Raw genomic sequence first — 25367 nt, 5'->3', positions numbered from 1 at the left:
TTGGCAAGAGGCCTTTTGAAGGCCTCAGGAGCTCTGAAGATTTATAAAATGGTCAGCCACCGTGGTTTCTGGGGTGCATACATGCTTTAGGGAATTTCATTTTCTTTGAGTACTGGCAATGAAAAATCTAACAGAGTAGGAAGGTAAGGCAGCATTTTGACCCTCAAGGATTTTTCCATATAAATTGAAAATCTGTACTGCTAGTACACAAGCACAAGAAAATGATGCAGAAATAAAGAACAGCTTGCTCGCCTTTTTTTTTTTTTTTTTCCTCATTTGTATTCAGTGTTAAGAGGTATGTAGCCCCTTAAAAAAGAGGTCAGGCTGGCTGGGTGGGCTTTGTGTAGACTGTACTTTGGAGGTATAGCAGAAGTGAAACAAAGGTGAGAAAGAATTCACACCTTTTCACTTGAAATAATTAATAGGTATGTGTTTAAAAGCTGTTGATGCAGATGGTAGAGATCATGGTAAGTACAGGGTTTATTAGTGTGTTGCTAGGTGGTCTAGTGGAGGAATCTCCTGCTCTTTTACTTGGCTTGGCCAGTAATTTGGAAAGGTGGCTGTAGGAGGAGAGAGGGAGCAGAGCAGCCACAGGAGCAAGAGAGGCAGGTGCTGGCTGTCAGGATATTGTCATTTAAGTGCAGAATGGCTGTTCTGAGGTTCTTACTTGCCTCCCTAAAAGATAAACAGTCTGTTCAAGCAGGTTTTGATTATGAAGAAAATTAATTTAAATTGAAACTGGCCCAGTGTTTCTGCTTTTCCTTGCCTTTGTAATTTGACTCTTCTATAAGGTACATTGTCTAATTGCCCAGGTGTGTCACTAATTCTGTTATGAGAACGTGGTTTAACTCTATGGTGCTTTTAGAGAAGATGATGGTAGTAGGACATTGGACGTTGTTCTGTATGGTTTATTGAAGTAAATGTTTAATTTGGATTTATAAGACCAGCTGCTTCTTTCGGTACGAACAACAATTGGCCTTGCTTGAGTTTTGCAATGTCTTTAGCTGTTAAAAGCAAAAAAGATGAGATAGTTGTGTTAGTCAGATCAGAACCAGCTCATACCAGCTGCTCAGGAACTGCAGATTGCTTTGCGAGGACCTCCCCTCTGCCATTTGTCAGAGGAGACATTTGACAAAAAAACTGAAATTAAAATTGTCTCCTGGGTCTAAACATGGGGAAGTGTGAAAGGTAACCTATGGCTGAGGAGGCTACAGGGATCTAATGGATATCTGGCTTAGCCTTTGGGCTCAAGACCCATTAGCAGGTCTGCTCCAAGCTGGTGGTGTCTGATCCACTGTTGTGGTGGCTGCTGTGGAATAAATCAGTGGCAGCCATGATAGACAGTACAGTCCACAGAGACATGGAGCCTGGAAGAAGCTGTTCCTTCAGGATGAGCAGGGGTTTGGAATTGTGGGAGATCTTTCTCTTACAGACAGTGCCACCAATTTAAAACTTACAGATCAGTAAAGAGGGGCAGAGGACTTGTATTGTTGTATTAAAAAGCTGGAAAACAGCTGTAGGATTTCAGAAGAATAGCAGAAGTCAGCTACTGCTCCCAAAGAATGGGCAAAAATGTATCCTTTAATTGTGCTGGAAAGGGTGGCAGTGGAATGTTGTCTTGCTTATTGTACATGGGGCAGGTTTTTAAGCCCGAGTATGACTTTGTATTTGCTGCCTTGTGGAAGATGCTGGGTTAGATTTGGCTTCTCTCAAAGACTGAATGTGAGTGTCAACAGAGGCTTCCCAGTTCATGTCACCAAACCAGGGGCCTTGCTGTAGATTAGCCCCTCTGTGCTGTGGCTGCCATAGTGCACCCTTCCCCAGTGCTGTGTCCTTAGTGTGTCTGTGCAGGAGAAGTGGGAAGAGTGTGGCCTCACAGTTCTCTAACACCCATCAGTTTCCAAGGTAACACACGGCACGATAAGGGCTCACAAAGCAAAACCATTAAATCCTCTGATCCGCACCGGAAGCAGGACAGCCCAACTGTCGGCCACAGGACAAACGTGGATGGAGGAAGTCTGGTGATAAAACAGCTTTTCCAGCGCCACTTGTTTAAATTTGCTAAACAGTTACTGGCAAGAGATGACAGCCTGTTGTTTAACTGTTGCAAATTGGGGGTTTTGGCCATTATTCAGCACAATTCTTGTGTAATGTTCCGTGGGTTTCACTGAGAGCAAAGACTGTGTAATATGTAGCTGTGAGACATATAGAAAAAACTCATGTGTTTGTGTGCTGGTACTTCTGAAAATCTGTGTTTCTTCCTCTAAATACTGTGATTCAGCACCTTAAGATAACAGAAATTGAATTTGAATACAATTAATATTTGTAATATTGCATTTTAGAGACTGGTGGCAGTAAAGCAGACCCAGAACATTCTCTTGCTCACTCAGAATCGTGGAAAACTCCATATTTTGAAGGAGGGTAGTGAGATGTGGAATACAAAAGAGATTTTCTGTTGTTTAGATATCCTATTACCAAGCTTAAAACAGTGCAACAGTATTGGGGCATTGTTGCACTGCGTCTTTTTCATTCACTGGCATTCTGTGGAGCATACTATGAAGTGATGTTCTACCACTGTGTTTCTGCAATAAGGAGTCTCAGATCTTTTGTTTGTTTAAATCAGTTTTTCACTTTTTACAGCTTTAACAGCATAGTGGTTAAGGTTCTTCAGGCTATGAGTTCAAAATTCTTTTTTACTGGAAATAAGAAGAAAGCAGAAGGAAGAAGAGGAACTTACTACATGTGTGTGTTCTTCAGGACTGACTCTTATTTTTTTTTGTTCAGTTGAACAGGCAAAATGGACTTCTCCAAACTCCCCAAAATCCGCGATGAGGACAGAGAGGCTTTTGTTGGTTATGTTTATGGAGTCTCAGGACCTGGTAGGTATTACTTTGTAAAGGAAGTAATAAATTTTGTTTTATCTAGGATCTTGTTAATCTTCACTTGAAAGCAGAGAAGTATAAAAGAGCTCTAGGTGGTGGTTTTCATCCTTTTTTTTTTGGGTGGGGGACTTCAAGAAGGATTTCTAACTTATAGTCTGATAAACTATTAAAAATTGCTAACAAGGTGTTACTATTAATTAACCTTGTTTAAAAATGTAATGAGCAGAAGCAGGCAGTTAAAAAAAACAACAATAATAATAACAAAAGGAAAGTTTTCTGTGTGAGATAAAGCCCCTTGGTGAGAAATCTGCAGGGCCTAGTGTGCTAAGCTTCTCTAAAAGGGTATGAAATATACAGTCCATTCTCACTGAAAGTTTGCCCCTGTGCTCTCTGAGATCCTCATTACCTGTCAGTGTCAAGTTGTTCTGTTTATTGCACCGTGGGCTGGGGGAGCTCAGCAAGGAGCCACAAGAGTCAGGGAAGGTGGTAGAATGTAGTGATAGTGCAGCTGGGAGAAGGAGGACTCTTCCTTCATCTTTATCAGCTGAAATAGTTTAGGCTCTGATAGCAACAGCTTTTGAATACATGCAGACTCTGCTGGCTTTTCTGCTCCCTTCTGCATTCTCTTCAAGAGCTGAAGGCAAGGATGGGAATGTGAGACCAAAAGATTAGCAAGTATTTTTGTTAATGCAATGTATTTGATGAATAAGAAATTCCCTATTTAAATAGGCAAAAGTTTTTTAACTGCAAATTCTGCAACTGCAGAAGTGGTTCTTAGAAACAATTTTCAACCGACACAGCTTTCTTTCCCAAGAAGTGGGTGTTTTTGTGTAAATATGTGAATCCTGTGTGCATTTCTGTGATCATAATATACAAGACATAATACATTTTGTTCTAAAGCAGGCAGGGCTCTATACATGACCTCCTGAAATCTTAACTCAAAGCAGCAGGAAGTTTCAGACCCAGAACATGCTGCACAACAGTCTTCATCTGTTGAAAGTTATTTAAGTGCCCTAACATAGATCTCGCTTTTCTACAAAATAAAGCAAAAATAGTGTTTTCTTAAAAGCTTTCTAGGCATCTCAAGGGTATTTAGCAGGTGCTTTGGCTTGATCTATCCATGCTTATGTCAGCATCCAGATGCTACCAAGGTAAACAGAAGTTTAAGTGACTTGAAAATGCTGGCCCCCAACCACAGGTTTATGTAACTATTTGCCATTTTCTTACGTGTTTTAGTTTAGTCAGATGAGAATGTGGCCCAGCTCACTGCAAGGGAGAAGTGCCTACAGAACTTGTTTGTCAAAGTTCACAGCATCTCACACCCTGAACGTTTGCAATCTGTCAAGGAAGATAAGAGAAATTGCCTGAATTGTCCTGTGAATGACTACATTCTCCTAGTATCCTCTTATTCTGGATAAAGGACAGAGTGAAAACTGGAGGCAAACTTTCTCTTTTGACTTTTAAACTAGAAACACCAGGAGTTGTGGCATCCTTTCGTGAAGTCAGTGTGTGTCTGATATGGGTGAATACCAGGTTTATGCTGTGCAGTTCTTATTGGCTTGTGATGGCTAAATTTCCTGATCTGCAGGAAAAATAACTGTTCTATATTCCTGTCTTTTGCAGTGGTGACAGCCTGCAACATGGCAGGTGCTGCCATGTACGAGCTGGTGCGAGTGGGACACAGTGAGCTGGTGGGGGAGATCATCCGCCTGGAAGGTGATCTGGCAACTGTGCAGGTTTATGAAGAAACATGTATCCTTTTCGCTGCTCCCTCTGGGCTGCCACACCACAGGCTCCAGAGTGCTGGTGGTTAGGGTAAAGAGGATACAAATAAACCCTCCATACTTTGGGTTCTGGCAGGACATCTGTTCTGCATTTTGTAAATGCTGATGGTTTTGAGGTGAATCTTACCTTTTGTGGCTGTGTGGAGAGGAAACTTTTTTTAACTGGAAGTCAAAGTGTACCTTAGATTTCAAGTGCATTTTAATGCTTCTTTGTTAAGGCAGTTGACAAGTGTCAATCATAAATGGCAAAACTAAGCAATATTTGTTGTATCTTTTTCTTTGCTTTTGATAACTGTGCTTGTATAATGCTTAAATAAGAAATGTAAGGTGGGCACAATGCCTTCTGGACAGAGTATTTTGCCAAGCATAATAGATTACACTTTCTTCTGCAGTGAGCTTACAGCATCTTGGTCCAACTATGATGCAGCATATATTCTAAAATTTAGGTTACTTAAAACATATTTTTATTACATGTATATGTATATATATGAGAGAATGTTAGAAAAAAAGTCCTAAAACTTGAAGCCAGGCCTCTTTCCCCCTCCCAAGGAGGCTATATGTATCTGTAGAGCCTAGGAAAAAGGCTGTGCTGGCTCCCAAACCTTGGTTCTGAGGAGCTTGCTGATAAACTGCTGTCTCTGCCTAATAATTTATCATTCTAGATGGCATCATTGTTACAGTATCAAGTAGCTTTCCATCAGTACATGGAAAAAGTTTGAGTATAGTTTACTTTTAATTTCCTGTTGAGCGGAAAGTCAGGCCTCTCTAAAGTCAATTTGTATTTAATTTTTTGAGTTTTGTATAAGTTCTGGAAATTTCTTTTGTGTTCTGGCAGGCCCTTCTGCCAAGGTGCTGACCCTTTACAGAGAAAAGTCCCATTGTGCATCTTTGGAGCTTAGGTAGTGTATAGACCTGACAAGTTGATACAAGATGGGAGGGCAATAGTGCTGGCCTTAGACAAACTCCTTTTAAAATTAGGCTGCTGTTGAAAAAAGCTGTGTAGGGCTTTTTTCAACAGATCAAAACAGTTGTGGTGTCTAAACAAATTCTGAAATGAAAAATTCCATATTTCATAACATTATCTGACTTAAACAGCCTAATCTGTTTTCTAGGTTTGGAGAAGTAAGAAAAATGTGATGTTTTGTCATCCCACTGCCTGGCACTCCAGTGAACTCATCCATATCAGTTGACATTAGTTGCCAACAACAGTTGACTTGAACAAATTATTGTAAAGCAGAATATTTGTCACTCCTTTGGCTCTCTAGAGGATGGTGAAGTTTGCTGTTTGATCAAATTCAGAATTTAGAGTAAAGCCTACATGCTTCTCAAATTGCGATGTGTAATATAGGAATAGTATTACCTTAAAGTCAGAAAAGGGATTTGAGAGTATGCTCTTATGAACCTGATGACTTCTGCCTGGTTTTTCCGTCGCTCTGGATGAACTTTTCCTCAGCACATCTTTAGCTGGTGTCTCTGTAGGAGATCCTGTGCTCCGTACTGGGAAGCCCCTATCAGTGGAACTGGGGCCTGGCATTATGGGAGCCATTTTTGATGGTATCCAGAGACCTCTCTCAGACATCAGCACTCTGACCAAAAGTATCTATATCCCTAGAGGTGTCAACGTGTCAGCTTTGAGCCGAGATATCAAATGGGACTTCACACCTTCCAAAAATCTGCGGGTAGGTTCTGACAATCCTGCATTCCCCTCTTGCTCCTCCAGCCCCAGAACTCAGACCTGGAGCAGTGTGCTAAGGGAGTGACTGCTGGGACTTGTGGTTAATGCTGCATTTATTGAAGTTTGCAAAAAGGAGTGCTAGGAGGTGGTAGTGATGTATGAGACTGAATGGGGATCACCAAAACTTACTTGATATGATTTATGGTGTGTTGCTGCTGCATATGAGAAATTTAGAGAGTTTTAATGTATTTATCAAACCATGAGAAACTGGTGGAATTGCAGTAAGCATTAGCAGGAGCAGGTGTTACCTAAGCAAAAAAGAATGACTGCAGCACACATTTTGCAAATGGTGAAGGTAGCCTTAGAGATGGAAAATGTCATGGCTTTAGCCCTTTGCAGTGTCTTTTTCCAACCCTGCAGCTTAGCATATGCTATCCTTTCTCTTCTTAGCACATTAGGTTGAGAGGTGGAAAAGAAACGAGGAAAATTCCTTTTGTCTGTCAGTAATTGCTCCTGTCTGAGCCTTGAAAGGCACTTGAGCACAGGTAGTGTTGCTAGCAATGATCTTGGAGTAATGAGTTATGTAAATGAGCTACTGTGCTGTAACAAGGAATTTTTAAAAGGGGTAATCACAGTGCTAGACTTAATAGCTGTAGTATTTTTTACAGTTTGTCAAGATTCTTTTTTAAAAGTTATGACTAATAGACCTGTTCTGATTTTAGGTTGGCAGCCACATCACTGGTGGAGATATTTATGGTGTGGTGAATGAAAACTCCCTGATCAAACACAAAATCATGCTGCCCCCACGGAATAGGGGTACAGTTACATACATTGCTCCTCCAGGAAACTATGACACTTCAGTAAGTCTCCCAAACAGCAGTTGCTGGTATATTCCATGTCTCTTTTATAAAGTTGGTGTACTCTTTCTGTTCTGCATGAGGCCAGCTAAAGTGTTTCATGCAACAAGGTGTCTGAGTTAATGATCACTTCTGCTACCCTGCCTGCAGGGGTTGCATTATTACTTTGTGCAGCTACTTTCTATGTATGTGGCTTCCCAATGGCATTTCACTATGCCATGTTTGATGACCTCTGTGGGGATCTACAGTATCTTATGAATATGTAAAATTCAGTTGCTCTTCAAAAGCATATTTTTAATGTATGCACTGTTTTCCCCCAGTGGCTTGTAAATATGGGAAAGAGCCTTCCCTTGGGAGGTGATGATTGCATGTTAAGGTTCTAAGAGCTCTGTGGTGTTACCAAAGGCCTGTGCAGAATAGTTAAACTGAGAATTTGTGTGCTGGTGCAGCGTGCAGCTGTTTGCTTATTTCACCTGTCTCTGTTAGGATGTTGTGTTAGAGCTGGAGTTTGAAGGTGTGAAGGAGAAGTTCACCATGGTGCAGGTGTGGCCTGTACGTCAAGTCCGTCCTGTCACCGAGAAGTTACCAGCCAATCATCCTTTATTAACTGGCCAGCGAGTCCTGGATGCCCTCTTCCCGTAAGTGCCTCCTTTATTTTCTACTAAATTTTTATTTTATTTACTTTCTTAGGGTGGAACAGAGGCAGGAGGCTTTAAAGCCTTAGGGTTTTTTAAGGGTAAGCTTTCATTATGTGTCACAGCATAATCATAAAAAATATTTAGCTGAACTTCTCATCTATATTTGGCAGGGGAACCCACTGGTGGAAAGAGAAAGCTTAACAAACTGTTCCAGCGCATTAATTTTGAAAAGACTGGACATGCATAAACTTAAGATAACCATGTCACATCTGCAGAAAAGCTAGAACTTTGAAGCTTGCTATCTTCATTTGAATGCATGAGTAGGATATCTTTCCATGGTCTTGAGGATGTGTAGTTTCCAATGATTTTGAGGTTGCCACTTAGGAAAACTGTTGCACTTAACTGTAACACAAACTGCTTATTTTAGCAGCTAAGTTTTAAGACACTGAATTCAGTATTTTGGTCCTAAAATGTTGTGCTGCTTATTCTATAAGGCACAGCTAAGTACAGTTGTTCTTTTCTTAACATTTACATTCCATTGCTGCTTCCAGCTGTGAAAACTGCTATGTTTCAAGCCCAGAAGTCATGCTGTTGTATCAGCATAAGTCACATACCTCAAGGACAGGAGAAGAAAAGGATGGTTTAATCCCTTGATGTTTTGATTTAGTGAAATTACCTCTGTGTTTCTCACCCAGAACATTGAATATGACTCCTGTCATTCTGCTTTTGATGAGGGAGTTCTAGTGGAAAATATGTTCTAAAATGGGAAAGAACTGTTTTTTAGTTCCTTGCAAATCAGTCCTTTTTCTTCACACAGGTGTGTACAAGGGGGTACAACAGCGATTCCTGGGGCATTTGGTTGTGGAAAGACAGTGATCTCACAGTCTCTTTCAAAGTACTCCAACAGTGATGTCATCATTTATGTAGGCTGTGGAGAACGAGGAAATGAAATGTCTGAAGTACTGAGAGATTTCCCTGAGGTTAGTATGGAGATTTCATGGAGAGTAAACCTTCCTGGAAGATTTGCTATCATACTGGTGTTGTAATTGAGTAAAATATCGTGTTGGTAGAGTGATTTCAAAAAATCATCTTGCCTGCCTCGAAGCTCTGGCAAACATCCCTTTTGGCTTGTTCAAGAATTATTTCAATAAACATCTGGACTAGTTTTTTGAGTGTACCTTCTAAGTTGTTTAAAATAAGGCCAGAATGGATGTCAGAGAAGAATATAGCACAGTTACAAACATTTTACCTGTCACTAGTCATGTCTCTAACTCGACCATACATAGGAAATGCAGCATCCATTTACAAGTTGCAGGGTGCTGATACAGGTACCAAATATTATTTTGACATATTAAGCTTTGGAATACCTTTTGAATGAACTAGAAAAATACCTTTTAATTAAAGCAAACTGCAACAACCAAGCAACATATTTACCAATCCTTGTTACTATGTTTTACTGAAGTTGTTGTGCCGGGGTCAGGTAATATGAACTGTCAGGTGGAAACTTCACTGTCAGAAAGAAGGGTTGAGTGTGTTGATTGGTGACAAGGTGGGAAAATCAAGCTGAGATGGCCTTGAAGAAGGTAAATCCCAGGGAATTCCTAAGTGGAATTCTAGACAAGTGTCAGGATGTGCATTCTGTTGTTCAGTTGTTTGTAAGGCTTCACTGAGGTTAAAAATGTGGGTTTATTACCAGTTGTCAAATACTAACTTGGCTTCTTGTAGATAGGGGAAAAAGCTCTGATTCCTAATGGACTTATGACAGGAGTATAAGAATTTTTAGCTCTTTCAGCCTGGAAATCTGAGAGAGGACAATGTGCTTCCTTGTGCAGTGGGTTTGCTGTTACTTATTTAAATGAGGTCAACAGGGATTTGGCAGTTGCAGAAGATGAGGTGAGGCTGAAGCATGTGCATTAAAAAGTTAAGCTGTGTGCAGTCCGAAAGACAAACCAAGATATCCTAAAATTTTGAATTTCATTTCTGCTCTTGGTAGAATAGCTGTGAGGAGAGTTTCCCGATATAAGGCAAGTAGAACAGTAAAAAGACCAAGCAGTGAAAAATTAACAAAAAAGTTGCTACTGTTACAGTTTGGGTGTTTTTCCTTTTCTTGCATTTTAGTTAACAATGGAAGTTGATGGCAAGGTAGAAAGTATCATGAAGAGAACAGCTCTGGTAGCAAATACTTCCAACATGCCTGTGGCTGCCAGAGAAGCTTCCATCTATACTGGTAAGATTGACAAGAGGATAGAGAAAGTTGTGTATAAAGCAAGTTGTCATGCTCTAGTATTTTCAGTTCCTAAGATGGCCATATCAAAAAGCCTGTCTAGTTTCAGAAGTAAACCCTTTCAGACCTTGCCTGCACCAAGTCTTAGGATCTTAACTGAGTCTGACTTGCTTGCATATAATTGCCATTTCTGAATATTGAGTAGATTTTGTTTATAAGGTGAAAATCCTGTGCTAGCACTTGTGTAGGTTTTCTGCATGTGTTAATTCTGTAAGCTTTAGGTTTTGACTAGCTTTTTGCTGACAGGTACAGCCACTTAATGGACAGGAATAGTATTCTCTGAGTTGGCAGACTACTCATTCCTTTGCAGCCTCTTAAAGGCTTTTTTAAAGTTCTTTTTTATGAACAGTTGTCAGAAAATTCAGATAAATCATGACCTTTTCTCACTCCTGTATTCTCGTGGTTTGAAAGGGAAGGAGACATTTTACAGTAAGAAGTGTCTTTGTTCATGGTTTCAGTGAGGGAAAGAGTAGCATCAGTGACATTGCAGTGTCTCTTCAAAGAAATACACGTGAATGTAAGATGAGTCTGTGTGGTTCATAAACAAAAATGAGGAGAGTGAGAAAAAATAAATAGCAACAGCAAAAAAAAAAAGACAGTGGGGACATAAGCAGGAAGAAAGAGTAACTTCCATTGTCCGTTTCCATCAAAATGTAAACTCAAATAATTTGGTTCATTTGCATCTTTCTGACAACATATGAGCATAGAATTCCTTTCTGAACTGTGTCCTGCAGCACGCTGTTGTCTCTGTTACAGGAATCACCCTGTCCGAGTATTTCCGGGATATGGGCTACCACGTCAGTATGATGGCAGACTCCACTTCCCGATGGGCCGAGGCCCTCAGGGAAATCTCAGGGCGACTGGCTGAAATGCCAGCTGGTGAGTAGTCTTTTCTCAGTCCAGTCTTGTAACTGCAGCCCTTCCAAGTCTGAGCCTTTGACTGAATCCCTGTGTTGGTGTTTGCAGACAGTGGTTATCCAGCCTACCTCGGTGCCCGTCTGGCCTCTTTCTATGAGCGAGCCGGGAGGGTGAAGTGTCTGGGGAATCCTGAGAGGGAAGGCAGCGTCAGCATTGTTGGAGCGTGAGTGTTGCCTTGCTTTGCCTCTGCGCTGGCTGCAGTTCTTCATCGCTGGTTTTGTATGACACAGTAACTTTTTTTTCCAGACAAAAAGGTCTCATTGCTCTGTGCAGCTGCAGAACATAAAAACATGGGAATGAGGAGGTAGATATTTAGTGTCTGTTTCACCCAGAACTGCTGCTAAATTGTTCATAGGGGCAGAAGGAATCAATGTGGACAGGTAGTTCTGCGATGTGTGGAATCACAGGCACAGCAATCAGATCAAGTGGCTCAGGGAGAAGGTCATTGGAGCTCTCTGAAAAGTATGTCAAACCATGCTCAGAGCAGGAAAGAAGGGGCAGCTAGAGCAGCAGTGTGTGCACTTGGGGGCATAATGAATCATGACTCTCATGCTCAAATAGAGTAGACTTCCATGCAGCAGCTTATCTCTGGCTGTGATGTGCTGTGAAAAGCATGTTGTCCGCAGGCATTCTCCTAGGTGATACTGGTTTGTGTATCAGACCCTGGGCAAAGTGGATTCCCTGTATTTTCAGGAGGGCATCTGCAAGAACATCCAGAGCTGATTTTTCGCTCTGCTTAGCTCTGCTGTTCACAACATGTGTATATAAGGGCTTTCTGCTTTTGAGATTGGAAGACTATTGTTTCTTTCCTCTGGAAAGGCATGTATTGGAGTGTCAAGCACAAATGAAGTAGTTACTGTATAGGTGAATATCAAAAATAATTTCAAATTCCTGTAAAATCACTGCACTATGTATTCATGATGTTCTATCAGCACTCTTGCTGAATCTGTTCCAGTTGAGACAGGTTTGATCCAAGCTGGAGTTACTACCTGGAGCTAATGTGACTGAAATTACACCTTAATACTGTCAATCAGTCACTGATGTAACTATTTTATGCTATGCTTGATATTACCCCTGTGTGGGTAATCAAGCACTTTCTGCAAACATATTGCAATCTGTTATTTACTTGAAATCATGTTGATTTTTCTGGTTTCTCTGCACTTAGCTGTGCAGCCAGTTATATGTTCAGTACTTCAGTTTGAACTGTGAAAGCAACTCTGATAACTTTTCCCTATCTCTTCCTGCTCAGTGTCTCTCCCCCAGGTGGTGACTTCTCTGATCCTGTCACATCTGCTACTCTGGGCATTGTTCAGGTACGTCCCACAAAATTGCAGCTCTCCTGTCCACTTTGTTAGTCTCCAGATGGTTGTACTTCAGCACATTTGTGCCAGTGGCTAGGGTGAGAGAGCTTTGACACAGACAGTGTTGTAGTTGTTTTGGAAAATGTTCTAACACTGTAAAAGGTGACCTTGTGAGATGGTCTCAAACTGATGTGTTTGAGATCCCTTTGGAAGAGGGAGTGAAGGCAGCAATTCCTTCCAACACTGCCTGCTCAGGGATTATCTGTGTGCTTTCTAAGTGCTGCCTGTTGAGCTGCATTGCAAATGTATGTGTTCCAGCTGAGATGGAAACCAGACTACTCTTTAATCAGGTGCATTGAAACCACAAAAAATCCTCAGAGAAGTTGATTAGGAGTGTCTTGCAGCTGTTTGCAGTTTTGGGAAAAGCAGTTGCATCTATTCAGTCTCCACTTTACTTAGACTCCAATATTGATATTGCTATAGCTGACTGCTCCCTTATGAGCAGCCTCAAGCTGAATAAACCTGAACTCAGCTTAAAAGTTGCATCATTTTTTGAGAAGTGTTATTTGAATGTCACTGCTATAGTTAACAGGCTCCCATTTGTAAAGCCTTTGCCATGCTGCATTAACTCCAACTTGCTCGACTTGCTCTCTGTATTTTTTTTTTAATAACCTTCAATTATTTTAGTTCACTTCTGATTTGGAGAGCTGATTGACCTTTCTGACTTCTGGCAGGTTTTCTGGGGCCTGGATAAGAAGCTGGCACAGCGCAAGCACTTCCCATCTGTAAACTGGCTGATCAGCTACAGCAAATACACACGAGCCCTGGACGAGTACTACGACAAGCATTTCACAGAGTTTGTCCCTCTCAGGACAAAGGCCAAAGAGATCCTACAGGAGGAAGAGGACCTTGCAGAGATTGTGCAGCTTGTGGGGAAGGTGAGTGAGGAGATGTGGTGTCATTGAGCCATCCTCCAATTCCTTATGGTTAGTGCAGGCTTTTGACCATGTCTTAGAGCAGACCCGATAGATACTGCATTGCACATGAAAGATCACTGGGAGATGTCAGACTCTCTCACCTCAAACTGTGTTTTATTCCAACTTTCCTACATGTTGTTTGACTTTTAATGACAAATAGTTTTTCAGATTTGCTAAACCTTGGCTTGGTGCTACTTTCCTCATGTAAATGAGATTGTGGGACATCTACTGCTTGCTTTAAAGTTCATTTGCTTCAGTGTTCTAGTATTGCTGAAATGCCTTTTGCTGCTACTCAAAGTACTGTTCCACTGGAAGCAGTCTTTGTAGAGAAATTATGCAAACCCATCTTTGCTGTTGAAGTCATCAGAAGGGTTACAGTTTATTAGAAACCATGTTGCCAGCTGCAGGACAGAGGTGTTGGCATTTACAAGTTGGCCTGTAGAAGCAAAGTGAAGTGTGCTTTACAAAAAACTTGTGATTGTCTGTTTTTTCCTTAGAAACCTGTGACATATGGCTCCATTTTGCAGGCATTCTTTAATTTCCTTTTTTCACTTCAATGTTTTGAAGAGAAAGCTAAACTTGGACAGGAAAATTTCCATTGAAAGCTCTCAGAAAGGACCTAGTGAGAACTGTGTTTCAGCTTAGCACATAAATATAATAATTGGCAGGTTCCTGGCACATACTTGATAGTAGTTTAATTTTTTGATGTTCAGATGAGCTATTTTGATTTACAGAGCTGTAGTAGTATGTAGTAATATGTATTAAATATAGTTACTTGAAGAAAGTTTGTTCACAGTGCTCTTCACTGATGTTCTAGTCCAACCAACATGAGACCTTTCATCAGATCTTGCCTAGTAGAGCTCTCTTCTCTTGATGTGTCTTTGAAGAAAAGGAAAGGGGGTCATAGGACTTTCTGCAGTTCTCTATTTACAAGACCATCTTCTAAAGGACTGGTTTGCAAAGCAGGATAGGATTGGCTTCTTGGTGTGGAAGAGATATTGATGAGCCAGTACTTGTGACTAGGCATTGTTCTCATGATAGAAGTACTGGAACTGGTGATTTTTTTTTCTCAGAGATGTTAGCTTTGACAGTTCCTTTCTGACTGGGCTTGGCTAACAACTGCAACAAACCTTTAGAAAGGGAGAATTGTGGAAGTACAGTCAGTGTATGTTTTTCTTTTTTAGCTCTGAATTCTGTTAGTCTCCTCATGAAAGAAGGTCCAAACTTCCTGTCTAGAAAGCAAGTTGGGCTACTTAAAGCTCAATCAGGCCCCTTTGGCAAAAGGATGATGAAGGTGGAGAAGAGCAACCTGTGGTGCCAAGAGCAGCAGTGTGCAGCAGGGTTGTGGCTGTCCTGTGGAGTATGACAGGCATTGTCATCAACTCCTTTTCTTTTCTTGGATGCCAAGTGGGAAAAGGACATTGGTAACAGTGCAGACTAGTATCAAATCCTTTGGCTTGCTTCTTGATCTAGCATGCTGAGATCTAGTCTTTCTTCCATAAGGATTGAGGAAGGTAAAAATGAATTTCTCTTTATGTAGGAAGGTGACATTTCAATGTATCTCATAGCAAAGCCATGTGCATTTTCAGTGTCTGATGGCTTTTCCATGGTTTTAAACAATGGGAAGGAAGTTCCCTTCATCATCAGATAGACCTAAAGCAGACTTACTGTTTGGCCCATCTTAATCTGGCAATCAGTTAAATTGGCTGTTCTGTAGCACAGAGTGAGAAATACCCAAAAGACAGAGTTTTACTTGATGCTGTCTTAGGAGGGTAGGAAGAAGACAGGTATTCAAAGACAGCTGTTCTTGGCCAGGACACACTGTGTCTTCATGGACTTGAGTACTAAACTAACTGTTTACCTTACTTTTCTAGGCTTCCTTGGCAGAAACAGATAAAATTACCTTGGAGGTTGCTAAGCTGATAAAAGATGACTTCTTGCAGCAGAATGGTTACACGCCTTATGACAGGTGAGATCTGACTGGCCACTCTGCCCTCTTAGTCCTGTGCAGTCTGGATTGTTACAGTTATTTTACATGGAAGCTGACCAGAAATTAATGTTACTGTCCCTAAAGAAGTGAGAGAACTGTGCTTAGGTAGCCCATTCAACATTGGGCTACCTAATTCAATGCATTCACATTGTCTTACCAAAGGTTGCAGACCCCTTTTGAAAGCAGAACCCTTCAGGGTTCCCAGGTCCTCCTCTATTGTTCTGTTAGCCAATGTTTCTGCACTGTAGCATGTTTGAGGAGGAGGACAGGACTGCTTTATTTTCACAGACAACATCCAAAGTCTTCCTGTTTATTCCATCAATACACAGGGGACTGCAAGAATCTGCTTTCAGTTACTATTGCATAATTCTTGAGTAAGTTTGATCCATCAAAAAAAACCTTACTCTCTTTTTCTCCCCAGTGAACTCTGCTTTTCCTCTTTCCATGCTATCCTTGTGTTTTAACAGCCTGACAAGGGGCCTTTTTGTACTTGATCTCACTCCCCAGCCCAGGTAGATGAGGGAGTCTCGTACTTCATCACTAAAAATGTAGACATCCATCATTTTGTAACAGGATGTGCCTTTGATCAGGTTACTAGGGCAGGTATGTGTGTATGCTATAGGAAGCCCAGGAAGTAGCACATAAATAATAATGAGGTACCTTTTATGGCACTCACCTACCCATTGAAAATGGAACTGTATGAAGTGCTCTTGTCACAGAGTAACTCCCTTTCCTGTGAGCAAAGAAACTTGCAGAGCTGTCATCCCAGGCTCTTAGGAGGAAAGGAAGCCTGTTCCCTTGATGGACAAAACAGGAAGGAGGAATTCTGTTGGCTGCTCATTGTTTTCCTTCACTTGTTAGCATTGGCACAGATTGAAATGTGAGACTTGCAGAGCAGCAGTTCCTGTTCGCTCCTGTTTTGCCTGAATGTTTGGGTATTGCTTCAGAAACCTCAACTTCAATCAGCTTCAGGATGATTGTCTTGGTCTGCAATCTGACTATTTAAAAATGCAGGACCTATTTGAGGCAGCCCCTCTCCTTTGGCAGTATACATTAAAAATCTCTAGAGTAAAGCAGGCTGGCATTTTTTCTGTCAGGGGAGAATGCTGTTAATTGTTGCAAGATGCCTGACAGGTCCTCTTCTATTCCATCAGGTTCTGCCCTTTCTATAAAACAGTGGGAATGCTTTCCAACATGATTGCATTTTATGACATGGCACGCCGTGCTGTAGAAACCACAGCTCAGAGTGACAATAAGATCACGTGGTCCATCATCCGAGAGAACATGAGTGAAATCCTCTACAGACTTACCTCCATGAAGTTCAAGGTATGTTTGTAAGGAAGTGGGTTGTCCTGCTTCCTGTGAGCTTCCAGGGCCTCTGAAAGACCTTTGATGAAGGTCTGTGAACAGAGACTCTTTGCCATCATTTTGAAGACAGTAAAGAATCGGATGGTGAGCACAGGAATGGTCAGTGGAGAAATCCAGTCAGGTAATGCTGACAGCACAGCCTTGGCAACCCAACCTTCAGCAGTCTCTTTTGTGTTACATATAATCATGGCAACAGTACAAGCACCTTTTCCTGTTTGCTTTGGGGGTTTCGTGATAAAATTCTGTAAAAATATTATAACATGTTCTAAGGAGACTATTATTAGAGAGAAGCAGCCTGAAGTCAAACATGGGATACATTATATATTATTAAAGGAACATTTCTTTCCTTAACTTCTGTTTAAAATAGCTCAGTTAACATTTCTATCATTCAGTTTTTCCTGGATTTAAACTTCAGGCTGCTTATGCCTTTCTCTAATATAAAAGAGATTGCTGGAAGTGGGGAGAGGAAGGGAGGAGTAACTTCAGCATAGGCTTAAGACAAAACAAGTGGATTGGAGCACCTGCTCTGGGTAACCTCAGTAGCTGTCATTTTAGGGTACAGCTTTACTAACTCATCAGAGCATGCTGGTGTAGCAGTTACTGGTAGGACAGTAGTAACCTGTGATACTGATTGATATCCTGTATAAAATATAATGCTTTCTCTGTTAAAACTCACGTAAGTCAGTACTGGCAAATCTTCGGAGAACAAGTAGCATTGGATCAAATATGTTTAGAATTTAATGTTCTGCCATGCCAATGTATTCTGTTCCTGCAGCGTACTGGCTTGTTTATGCAGTAAGTGGGTTCCTGGTATGTATTCTCAAAGCATCAAGAACATAACAAGATGCCCTTGGGGACATGAGCTTCTTTGAGAGCTGGTTATGTAGAGACAGGATAGTTAAAACACTCCCTACAAACCCTGGCCCACCAGCAGGTACTTGCAGTTTAGCAGAGCAGAGGGACAGCATGGCTGAAAAAGGGAATCCGGAGTGTGAATATGTGTTAGGTGGAGCTGGATCTCTAATAGTTATGAAAGGAAAATTGTATTCCCCAGATAGCAGTGAGACAGGTGATAGGATTCAGATGTCCTGCATCCTGCAGTTTGGGTACTTTGGAAGGACAATGTAAGAAGCAGTCCACACATGTAAGGCCTCTGTGTTTACCAAGAGTTGCACTGACCCAGAGGATCTTAGCACTTAGAGGAGAATGGTGAAAACATTGAACAGATTTCACAGCCTGACAGTTAATGCATCTTGCAGAGAAAACCTTGCAGCCTCAGAGCAAAGCTGATAGTTACATTTTTTGCCTTTGTCTTTCATGAAAAGTATTCTGAGAAAATGAAGCTGTACCAAAATTTTTTTGAGACTTTTATGATTACACAATGTATTTTAATTTTAACTAAACAACCTCTAACTAATGGCAGAGTAACTCTTCCACTTACTGGGGATGCACTGCATTTGGTGTAGGGATAGCAGCTGGTATTAATCACTGCAGCTCTTAAATCACACAGCATTAACCAAGACCCTCAGTATTTTTGATTGCTTTCCAAATCAGTTGCTTTTCAGTGCAGTAACCACTGCTTATGAAAAAAACCCTCTTTCCAATACCCATTCTGCCTGCTCACTAATGTGAGAAAAGAATGAGATTTAAACCCTCCGGCTGTTGGTGAGACAGGATGCGAAGACAGAGCTACACTGCCTGCTCTGCAGTTGGCAAGTGTTAATCCCGAGGTCAAGAGGTTACAGCAGTGGCAAACCAGGGCTGACTTAAGTCCCATGGGCTTTTCCTGATGGATCTTTTTACTTGCTGTGTTTTATCAGGACCCCGTTAAAGATGGTGAAACAAAAATCAAGGCGGACTATGCTCAGCTGTTTGAGGATATGCAGAATGCATTTCGCAGTCTGGAAGACTAGACTCGACCTCTGTGACCACTCCAGTTTGTCCTCTCAGTTCCTCATCTCAGCTCCTCTGCTTCCCTACCTTACAAGAATGATGCAACAGTACTTGAGTTGATAAATAACTGTATGTTTCCCCTGTTCATACTCAGAGAGTGTCTTTACAAAAAACATTCCTCTTAGTTTGTATTTGGCATTGCTTTGTGCGTCTGAAGTGGTGAGTGATGTGTGAATGGGCCTGGCTGAGTGAGGAAATGCTGTTGTACACTTCTAGGGTGGGAAAAGTTTTACCTTTCCTCTCCCAGCTCTCCTGGTAACCAGTCTTTCACCTCGGGGTGTAATCAGTTGAGCTGCAGTGGCAGAGGAGGTGTAGGTCTTCATGCAGTCATGCGGTACATTGCGAGCTGGCAGTGGGAAGGGCATTTACACCTGGTACTTTGCTAAGTGACTATCAGACGTAGAACTCCCTGTTCTCAAACAGAATTTTTGACCATATTCTGATGACATGTTGATACAACCAAAAATTCTTCACTACTCTGTCATTTCTGAGTCTCTCAGCTGAGTCTTTTGGTATTGAAATGTGGTAGTTTTGGTCCTCTCCAAGAAAGGACTAACTAGAAGATGAGCATATACAAGCGACTGGTATAATTTTGTACACTGGAGAAACACAATTTTATCTTCCTGTTTAATACAGATAGGACTGTTGGACTCAGCATCAGCTAAAATCAAAGCCATAGGTGCTCAGCTTCCAGCAGAATTTTACCTTCTTGGCTCCCATTCATCTTGTAAAATTTCCTGACACTAAGCTGCTTTACTTTGTGAAGCTTGTGACTGCTGCCATGTACTGCACATGGTTGGCAAGGTACAGTGATCCCACATGTGCTGACCACAGCGTGGTCCTTCCTTGGTGGTGCTCTGCCAGTGCAGTTGCCCCCAGTGCAATGCCCAGGTTATGCCAAGGAAAGGAAAGCACGTGCTTAGCCTCCTTCCTCCACCTGTGCCCACATGGCCTGTTGGGTGGTGGCACAGAAGGTCCCCAGTTCCTGTGTAAGAGGAATGTATGATGCTCAGCTGGGGGCGGGGGATGAATGGGGAAGGCTGACGAGTACAAAATGTATTTACTCCTACCTTGTTGATTACGATGCTAGAGAAACCAGTGGCTCTGGTGTTCTGCTCTGTGCTCTGGAAGCACTCTGTCAAGCAGCTGAAACTGCTGTCTCTTGGGCTTTTTTATTGGTAAAACTAGACTGAGATGAGGAATGAGCAGAGCGCAGCCTTCCTGTCAAACTCCCCGAGACCAGCACTCATCCCATTGTTCCAGAGTGCAAGAGAGAGATGCTGGCATCCTCTCCAGTCTCTCCCTCTTGATTGTGACAGGTGGCATCCTGTGCCCAGCTGGGCTCCAGCTGCCATCTACTGCTTTGTTAGTCCTGAGACAGCACCTGTTGTTGGTGACACCGTGCCTACGTGAGCGTTAATTCTGCACTGAAGCATTTCCACCGGCGCCAGCTTTGAACAGTAGTGATGCAAAGGGATCTTGTGCTACGGACCAAATGCTGCCACTTCCATTATGGTATCAACCCACTGTTTGTCAGGGGAGAGCCCAGCTGAAACTTTAGAGGGATTGACTATTTTTGGTTCTCCCGAAAAGAAACTGCTCCTCCAGCTGATATTCTGGTAGTGAACGCTTAAGTTTACAGCTCACTAAACTTTTGGTGTATGCTGCTTGTTTTATCAATGAGCATGTGTGAATGAGTAGTCACCATCCAAGCCCTTGCTGGGCTCATCGTTTGTACCCTTCACCACTGTACAATGTAGCATTTCATGCTAAAAAACAGATGTTCTTATCTCTTTAAATAGAGGATGTTATACACTTTACAGAAGATGTCTAAGATAATGCAGTTCTAATATTTATTGTGCTGTACCTGGCCCTGAAGTGTGACCAGTTCAAAGTTTCATATATATTTTTGTCCTTTTTGTTTTGTGTCTGTTTTCAGTGTTGAGATTCTGATGTTCACTGTGTCCTGCAAGTCTTCCTTCCACAGCTGTGGGAGGAATTACAACATGGGCAGAACCCCACCACCTACTTTATCTTATATATTTCATAATGTATGTTGCTGGAAATTGTGTAAAAAAATAAATTAAAAAAATTGTTCAAGTCAATGAAAATAAAATTGATTTAAATTAGGTTTTATCTGTCCTATTTTTTCATGCCAAACCAAACCTATGCCACAGTGCTGTACACAGCAGCCCATAATGAAAGGTCACAGCTTGCTTAAAAAAAATTATTACATCACTTACTTTAGGGATTTCTTTAAAACCTGTATGCAGTAATTTGGCATGGACTCTTTACTTAAGTTCTCCCATTCTATTACAGCTTGCACATCTCCTCACACATGTGAAAGTTACAAAGTAGTAAATACTCTTAGGGCAGGTATTTTTAGGATTGCTTTTAATACAATAACAGTGTAACTAAGTTTGCCTTTTGCTGCCATGCATGCAAAACAACTGTTCTTGTACCATTTTAGGGCACTTTGGATTAGAAGCTGAGCAGCACTGCTGGCCACAGCAACTCCTTTTGAATAAGGAGTTGAGACCTTCTGTAAACAGCAACACGTAAATGAAGAATACACTAAAAATATCACATTTGGCCCATTTTGTAGATTTGACCACTCTGTTAACACCTCTTTGAAGAAAGTGTTCTGATATTTCATAGAATATATTAATAGATACAGCAAGCTGAAGGTGTTCCAAGTAATTCCACCACCTCACAAAGGGGTGGAAGTCATAAGCTCCTTTCCTGACAACTATGGTCTAGTAGTTCTTGGAAGATGTTAAGAAATCCATCAAGTGAAGCAACGAGTTCAGGTTTTGGCAGTCTGGAAGTTCCCAAGTGGCAGTGTCCTCACTTCATCCACTCGACTTTTGTGGATCTGGAAGGCCGGTGTCACCCAGCGGCCACAGGAGCACTGGTCCCCCCTCCAGCTGAAGGATCCCAGCTTCCACGAGCATTTGGGACACAGAAGCTGCAAGAAAAACCCAAGACTCAGTCTAAGACGTTTCATGTGGATTTAGTTAAAAACAGGCCAAAAAGCTAAACTGGAAGGGCTCTTTAGCCCTGGGGTGTAGCAGGCAGCTGTGCTGGCAGAAGGGAGGGTGTGAAAATGCAGCTGCTGGGATCTGGTGGGATTCCAAGACAGTTTTACCAGGGCCCAAAAGACTTGGTCAGCCTGAGATCACAACAGGCTTCTGAAGTCCCACAAATCTTTCTCCTAAGAAACAAACAGCAAATAAACCCTGTCCAACATCCTGGCTGGTGTTAGCTCAAGCAGAGCACCAGCTCATCTCCTTGTGAAAGACTATTTTACATTTAAGAACCTGCCCATAAGCTGCAAAATTTACACTTTGCTGTGAGGGTTTTCCTTTCAGGGAAGAAACAAAATTCTGCCTTTGCAACAAAAAAAACCCCAAAAATTCAAAGACTAAAGCTTCACCTGTCCTTCCATTACTCCAAGCAGTGCTGGCTCCATCCACTGCACGGGCTCAATGAAGTAGGAGGTGCACTTTTCCTGGCCATTCCCAGAGAGCCGTGCAGAGTCTGTTATCCTCTTGTGGGCAAAGGCTGTCGGGCCCATCCCTTCCGTGTGGGACAAAATGCTGGAGCTGCGGAACAGAGCGCGTCTGCCCCCCGGGACATGGGAAAAAAGGAAGTAAAACTATTTTTTTTTAACCTGGACAAACCTACAGACAATAGAAAATAGGGATGTGGGTCTCCTGACTCTAAATAAAGAGGAGTGCAAATTCTACATTTTTTGATTAGTCTAGAAGGTTCACAAGCACCACTCCAGGGAACAGTTCATCCCTGACCCCTGACCTGACAATGGCACACCCATTGATTTATACTGGATATTATTCTCTTGAGTGTATCTCACAATGATGTTTTAAGGAGAAATATAAAGTATTTTATAAATATGTAAAAATACATATTATATATATATATATATATATATATATATATATATATATATAAAGTACCTGCATTTCCTGCATCTGTAGAGAACCTCTGTGTTCACAGTTTGACATACAGTGGTAGGATCAACGGCAAAGACTTCTCGGGGCAAGTCTTGAGGTTCTGCAGAGGGGTCAGGACCATGTTGTGAATCGGATCAGCTCAGCCACGCTGCATTCCTGGGAATGAGACAGGACTGCGCCTCTGCCCCAGCCACAGCCTGCAGGAGCCACCTTCTTTCCTTTCATTTGCTCTCTCACCAATTCCAATAGATTAAGCTAAAAACAAAAGAGCCTCATCCTGCCATGCTTAAGACTGGGATCTGCTTAATGCAAGGAACTGCATTACCTAGACTATGGCCTCAACCATGGTAAAATAATTATATTTTGCTTTATGTTCTTACTTAGAAAGTAAAGGCAGAGGAGGTTTCTGAGCAGTTGTGCCAATGTTTCAGTGTCCAAAATACAGAAAGTCAGCCTACAAAAGAGAACTGCTAAGGACAGTGACAGATAAAGGGCAACAGTACTGTCATGTTGAGTATGCAACACTGAGATCTTGCAAGAAAAGCTACAGATCATTATTTTATTATAAAATTCCACTGATGCACACGTATCTTTTGCAAATTAAAGTACGAAATTACCTGAATTTCAGCTGTATCTCAAGTTTTGCATGTTACTTTTTTCATCACATTGCCATCCTTTCTGAGGATGCTGTTTGCTTTGCCAGGGATGTAAAAATCACGACGAGTATCAAATTGACCTTACCCTTTTTTGCACTTTGCTAAAGAGCACAGTTGCTTACAGATCACATCTCTCAAAGACACATTTTTTCCCCCACTGATGAGCTGGGATTCTCTAGGGCTGGCATAATGGGAATGCTTGCCCTGGCCAAGCCCAGGCCAGGCTGCTTTGAGGGCAACACTGGAAGTCAACCCCCTTTGCCAGGGCTTTCCGCGCTCATTCCAGGACAGCCCGTTCCCCTCCTTGGGAAGAGAAAAATGTACTTAATTACCATGCCATGTTCCCACTCACCGGAGAGCCTCTCGCTGAGCATCTCCAGCCGGTACCGCTTGTAGAGGACGCTGCCGGTGTCCACGGCGCAGCCCATCGCCTCGTAGAGCTCCAGCTGCCGCTGGAAGCCGGGGTTCACCCTGCGCCGGGGGCGAGAGGACACAGGGGCTGAGGGGACACAGGGGCTGAGGGGACACAGGGGCTGAGGGGGGTGAGAGGACACGGGGGCTGAGAGGACACAGGGGCTGAGGGGACACAGGGGCTGAGGGGACACAGGGGCTGAGGGGGCGAGAGGACACGGGGGCTGAGGGGACACGGGGGCTGAGGGGACACGGGGGCTGAGGGGACCGGGCTGAGGGGCGCGGGGGCTGAGGGGACACGGGGGCTGAGGGGACACGGGGGCTGAGGGGACACGGGGGCTGAGGGGACCGGGCTGAGGGGCGCGGGGGCCGCGGGCCAGGCACTCACTGCGCGTCCGGCTTGGCGGCCCTGACGGCGGCCAGCGCCTCTCCCCAGCCCAACCCCTGAGTCTTCATCAGGTAGGCGGCGACCACGGCCACGCTGCGGCTCACCCCGGCGTGGCTGCAAGGCAAGGGTGGCCCGTCAGCGGCGGCCCCGGGCTCACCGGCGGAGGAGCGCCGGGCCCCGCCACGGCCCCGGGCTCACCATCGGACCAGCGCGGCGCCGCCGCCCGCCCGGGCCGCGCCCAGGAAGGCCGCGCACTCGTCCAGGCGGCTCAGCAGGTCGGCGCCGGGCTCGTCCAGCGCCCGGACGTGCATGGCCCGCAGCCCCGGCACGGCCGGCGGCTCCTCCGCGTCCACCGTCAGCACGGCCACCACGCCCGCCGCCGCCAGCGCCTCCGGGGACGAGCAGGACCCCGCGGCGCCCAGGTAGAGCCCCGGCAGCACCGGCACCGGCCCGCCGGGGGCCGCCATGGCTGAGGGAGGCGGCGGGGGAAGCGCCGCCCCCGGCACGGCCCCGCTTTCCGCTTCCCTTGGAGCAGGGAGGGAGGGAGGGAGGGAGGGAGGAAGGAAGGAAGGAAGGAAGGAAGGAAGGAAGGAAGGAAGGAAGGAAGGAAGGAAGGAAGGAAGGAAGGAAGGATTTCTGCGGTGATGGTCACGCCGCTGCGCGTCCCGGTGCCGTTCTCTCCTCGCTGCGCCCACGAGTGTCTGTCTGAACTCGCCTCTTCCCCTCCCACACCTTTCTGTGTCCTTACAAATGCTCAGCAAACAAATATCACAGGATCGGTCCGCTTGGAAGGGACCACAGTGGGTGATTTAGTTCCTTCTCCCTCCTCAGGCTGGCACAGCACATGGCACAGGATTGTGTCCAGACCGTTCTGGAGTATCTCCAGCGAGGGAGACTCCTGACAGGCAACACAGAGAATAGAAATATTCAGCTCTCCTTGAAGCTGCTAAATAGAGCTTAAATACTAACTAGCAAAATAGATAAAAGAGTATAAAAGTAGACAGACAGCATGCTAAATGTAGCTGCAACCAGTGAATAAACAGATGATGAGGAATGTAATGGCTTTTGTGGCAGAAGCCACGTAACAAGAAGCAGCAGTGCATGCCCTAAGAGAAGTGCAAACCAAGGTCATCTGCAGCATTGAGGGTGTCAGGAAAATCCACAAACGCCGGAGGTTTACGTCCATATAGGAGACAGGAGTCCTGCAACTTTATTCGGATAAAGGGAGAGAGTCCCCTGGGGCACACACCCGCGGGGTTTTCTCCCTCGAGGTTTCAGAGGGCGCAGCCTCCTTTTATCCTGAACTCCCGG

At 43.4% G+C, this 25367-nt stretch overlaps 2 protein-coding genes across 3 annotated transcripts in view; one reads left to right on the top strand and one right to left on the bottom strand.

The window, feature by feature from the left end:
• ATP6V1A (ATPase H+ transporting V1 subunit A) overlaps positions 1-20756 on the top strand; it is a 30363-nt gene extending 9607 nt beyond the window's left edge. For both annotated transcript variants that reach the window (XM_083855300.1, XM_083855301.1), the window contains exons 2-15: positions 2785-2879; positions 4506-4634; positions 6131-6345; positions 7064-7201; positions 7685-7836; positions 8654-8816; positions 9955-10063; positions 10877-10999; positions 11087-11201; positions 12288-12351; positions 13074-13277; positions 15191-15285; positions 16461-16632; positions 18495-20756. In XM_083855300.1, the coding sequence (XP_083711426.1) occupies positions 2798-2879; positions 4506-4634; positions 6131-6345; positions 7064-7201; positions 7685-7836; positions 8654-8816; positions 9955-10063; positions 10877-10999; positions 11087-11201; positions 12288-12351; positions 13074-13277; positions 15191-15285; positions 16461-16632; positions 18495-18587 (1854 nt within the window). In that variant the 5' untranslated portion in view covers positions 2785-2797 and the 3' untranslated portion in view covers positions 18588-20756. The remainder of the gene's footprint in view (positions 1-2784; positions 2880-4505; positions 4635-6130; positions 6346-7063; positions 7202-7684; positions 7837-8653; positions 8817-9954; positions 10064-10876; positions 11000-11086; positions 11202-12287; positions 12352-13073; positions 13278-15190; positions 15286-16460; positions 16633-18494) is intronic.
• Positions 18584-24523, bottom strand: DUSP12 (dual specificity phosphatase 12; the record flags this gene model as incomplete). Its single annotated transcript, XM_083855266.1, has 6 exons — positions 18584-21595; positions 22064-22250; positions 22605-22701; positions 23610-23728; positions 24057-24170; positions 24255-24523. 6 exons carry the CDS (start codon positions 24521-24523, stop codon positions 21434-21436), a joined length of 948 nt encoding a protein of 315 aa, XP_083711392.1. The 3' UTR covers positions 18584-21433.
• Positions 24524-25367: the final 844 nt, after the last annotated feature.

Source organism: Zosterops lateralis (assembly GCF_965231275.1).
Source record: "Zosterops lateralis genome assembly, chromosome: 2".
Taxonomy (NCBI): domain Eukaryota; kingdom Metazoa; phylum Chordata; class Aves; order Passeriformes; family Zosteropidae; genus Zosterops; species Zosterops lateralis.
This window is presented reverse-complemented; position numbering and strand designations above follow the sequence as displayed.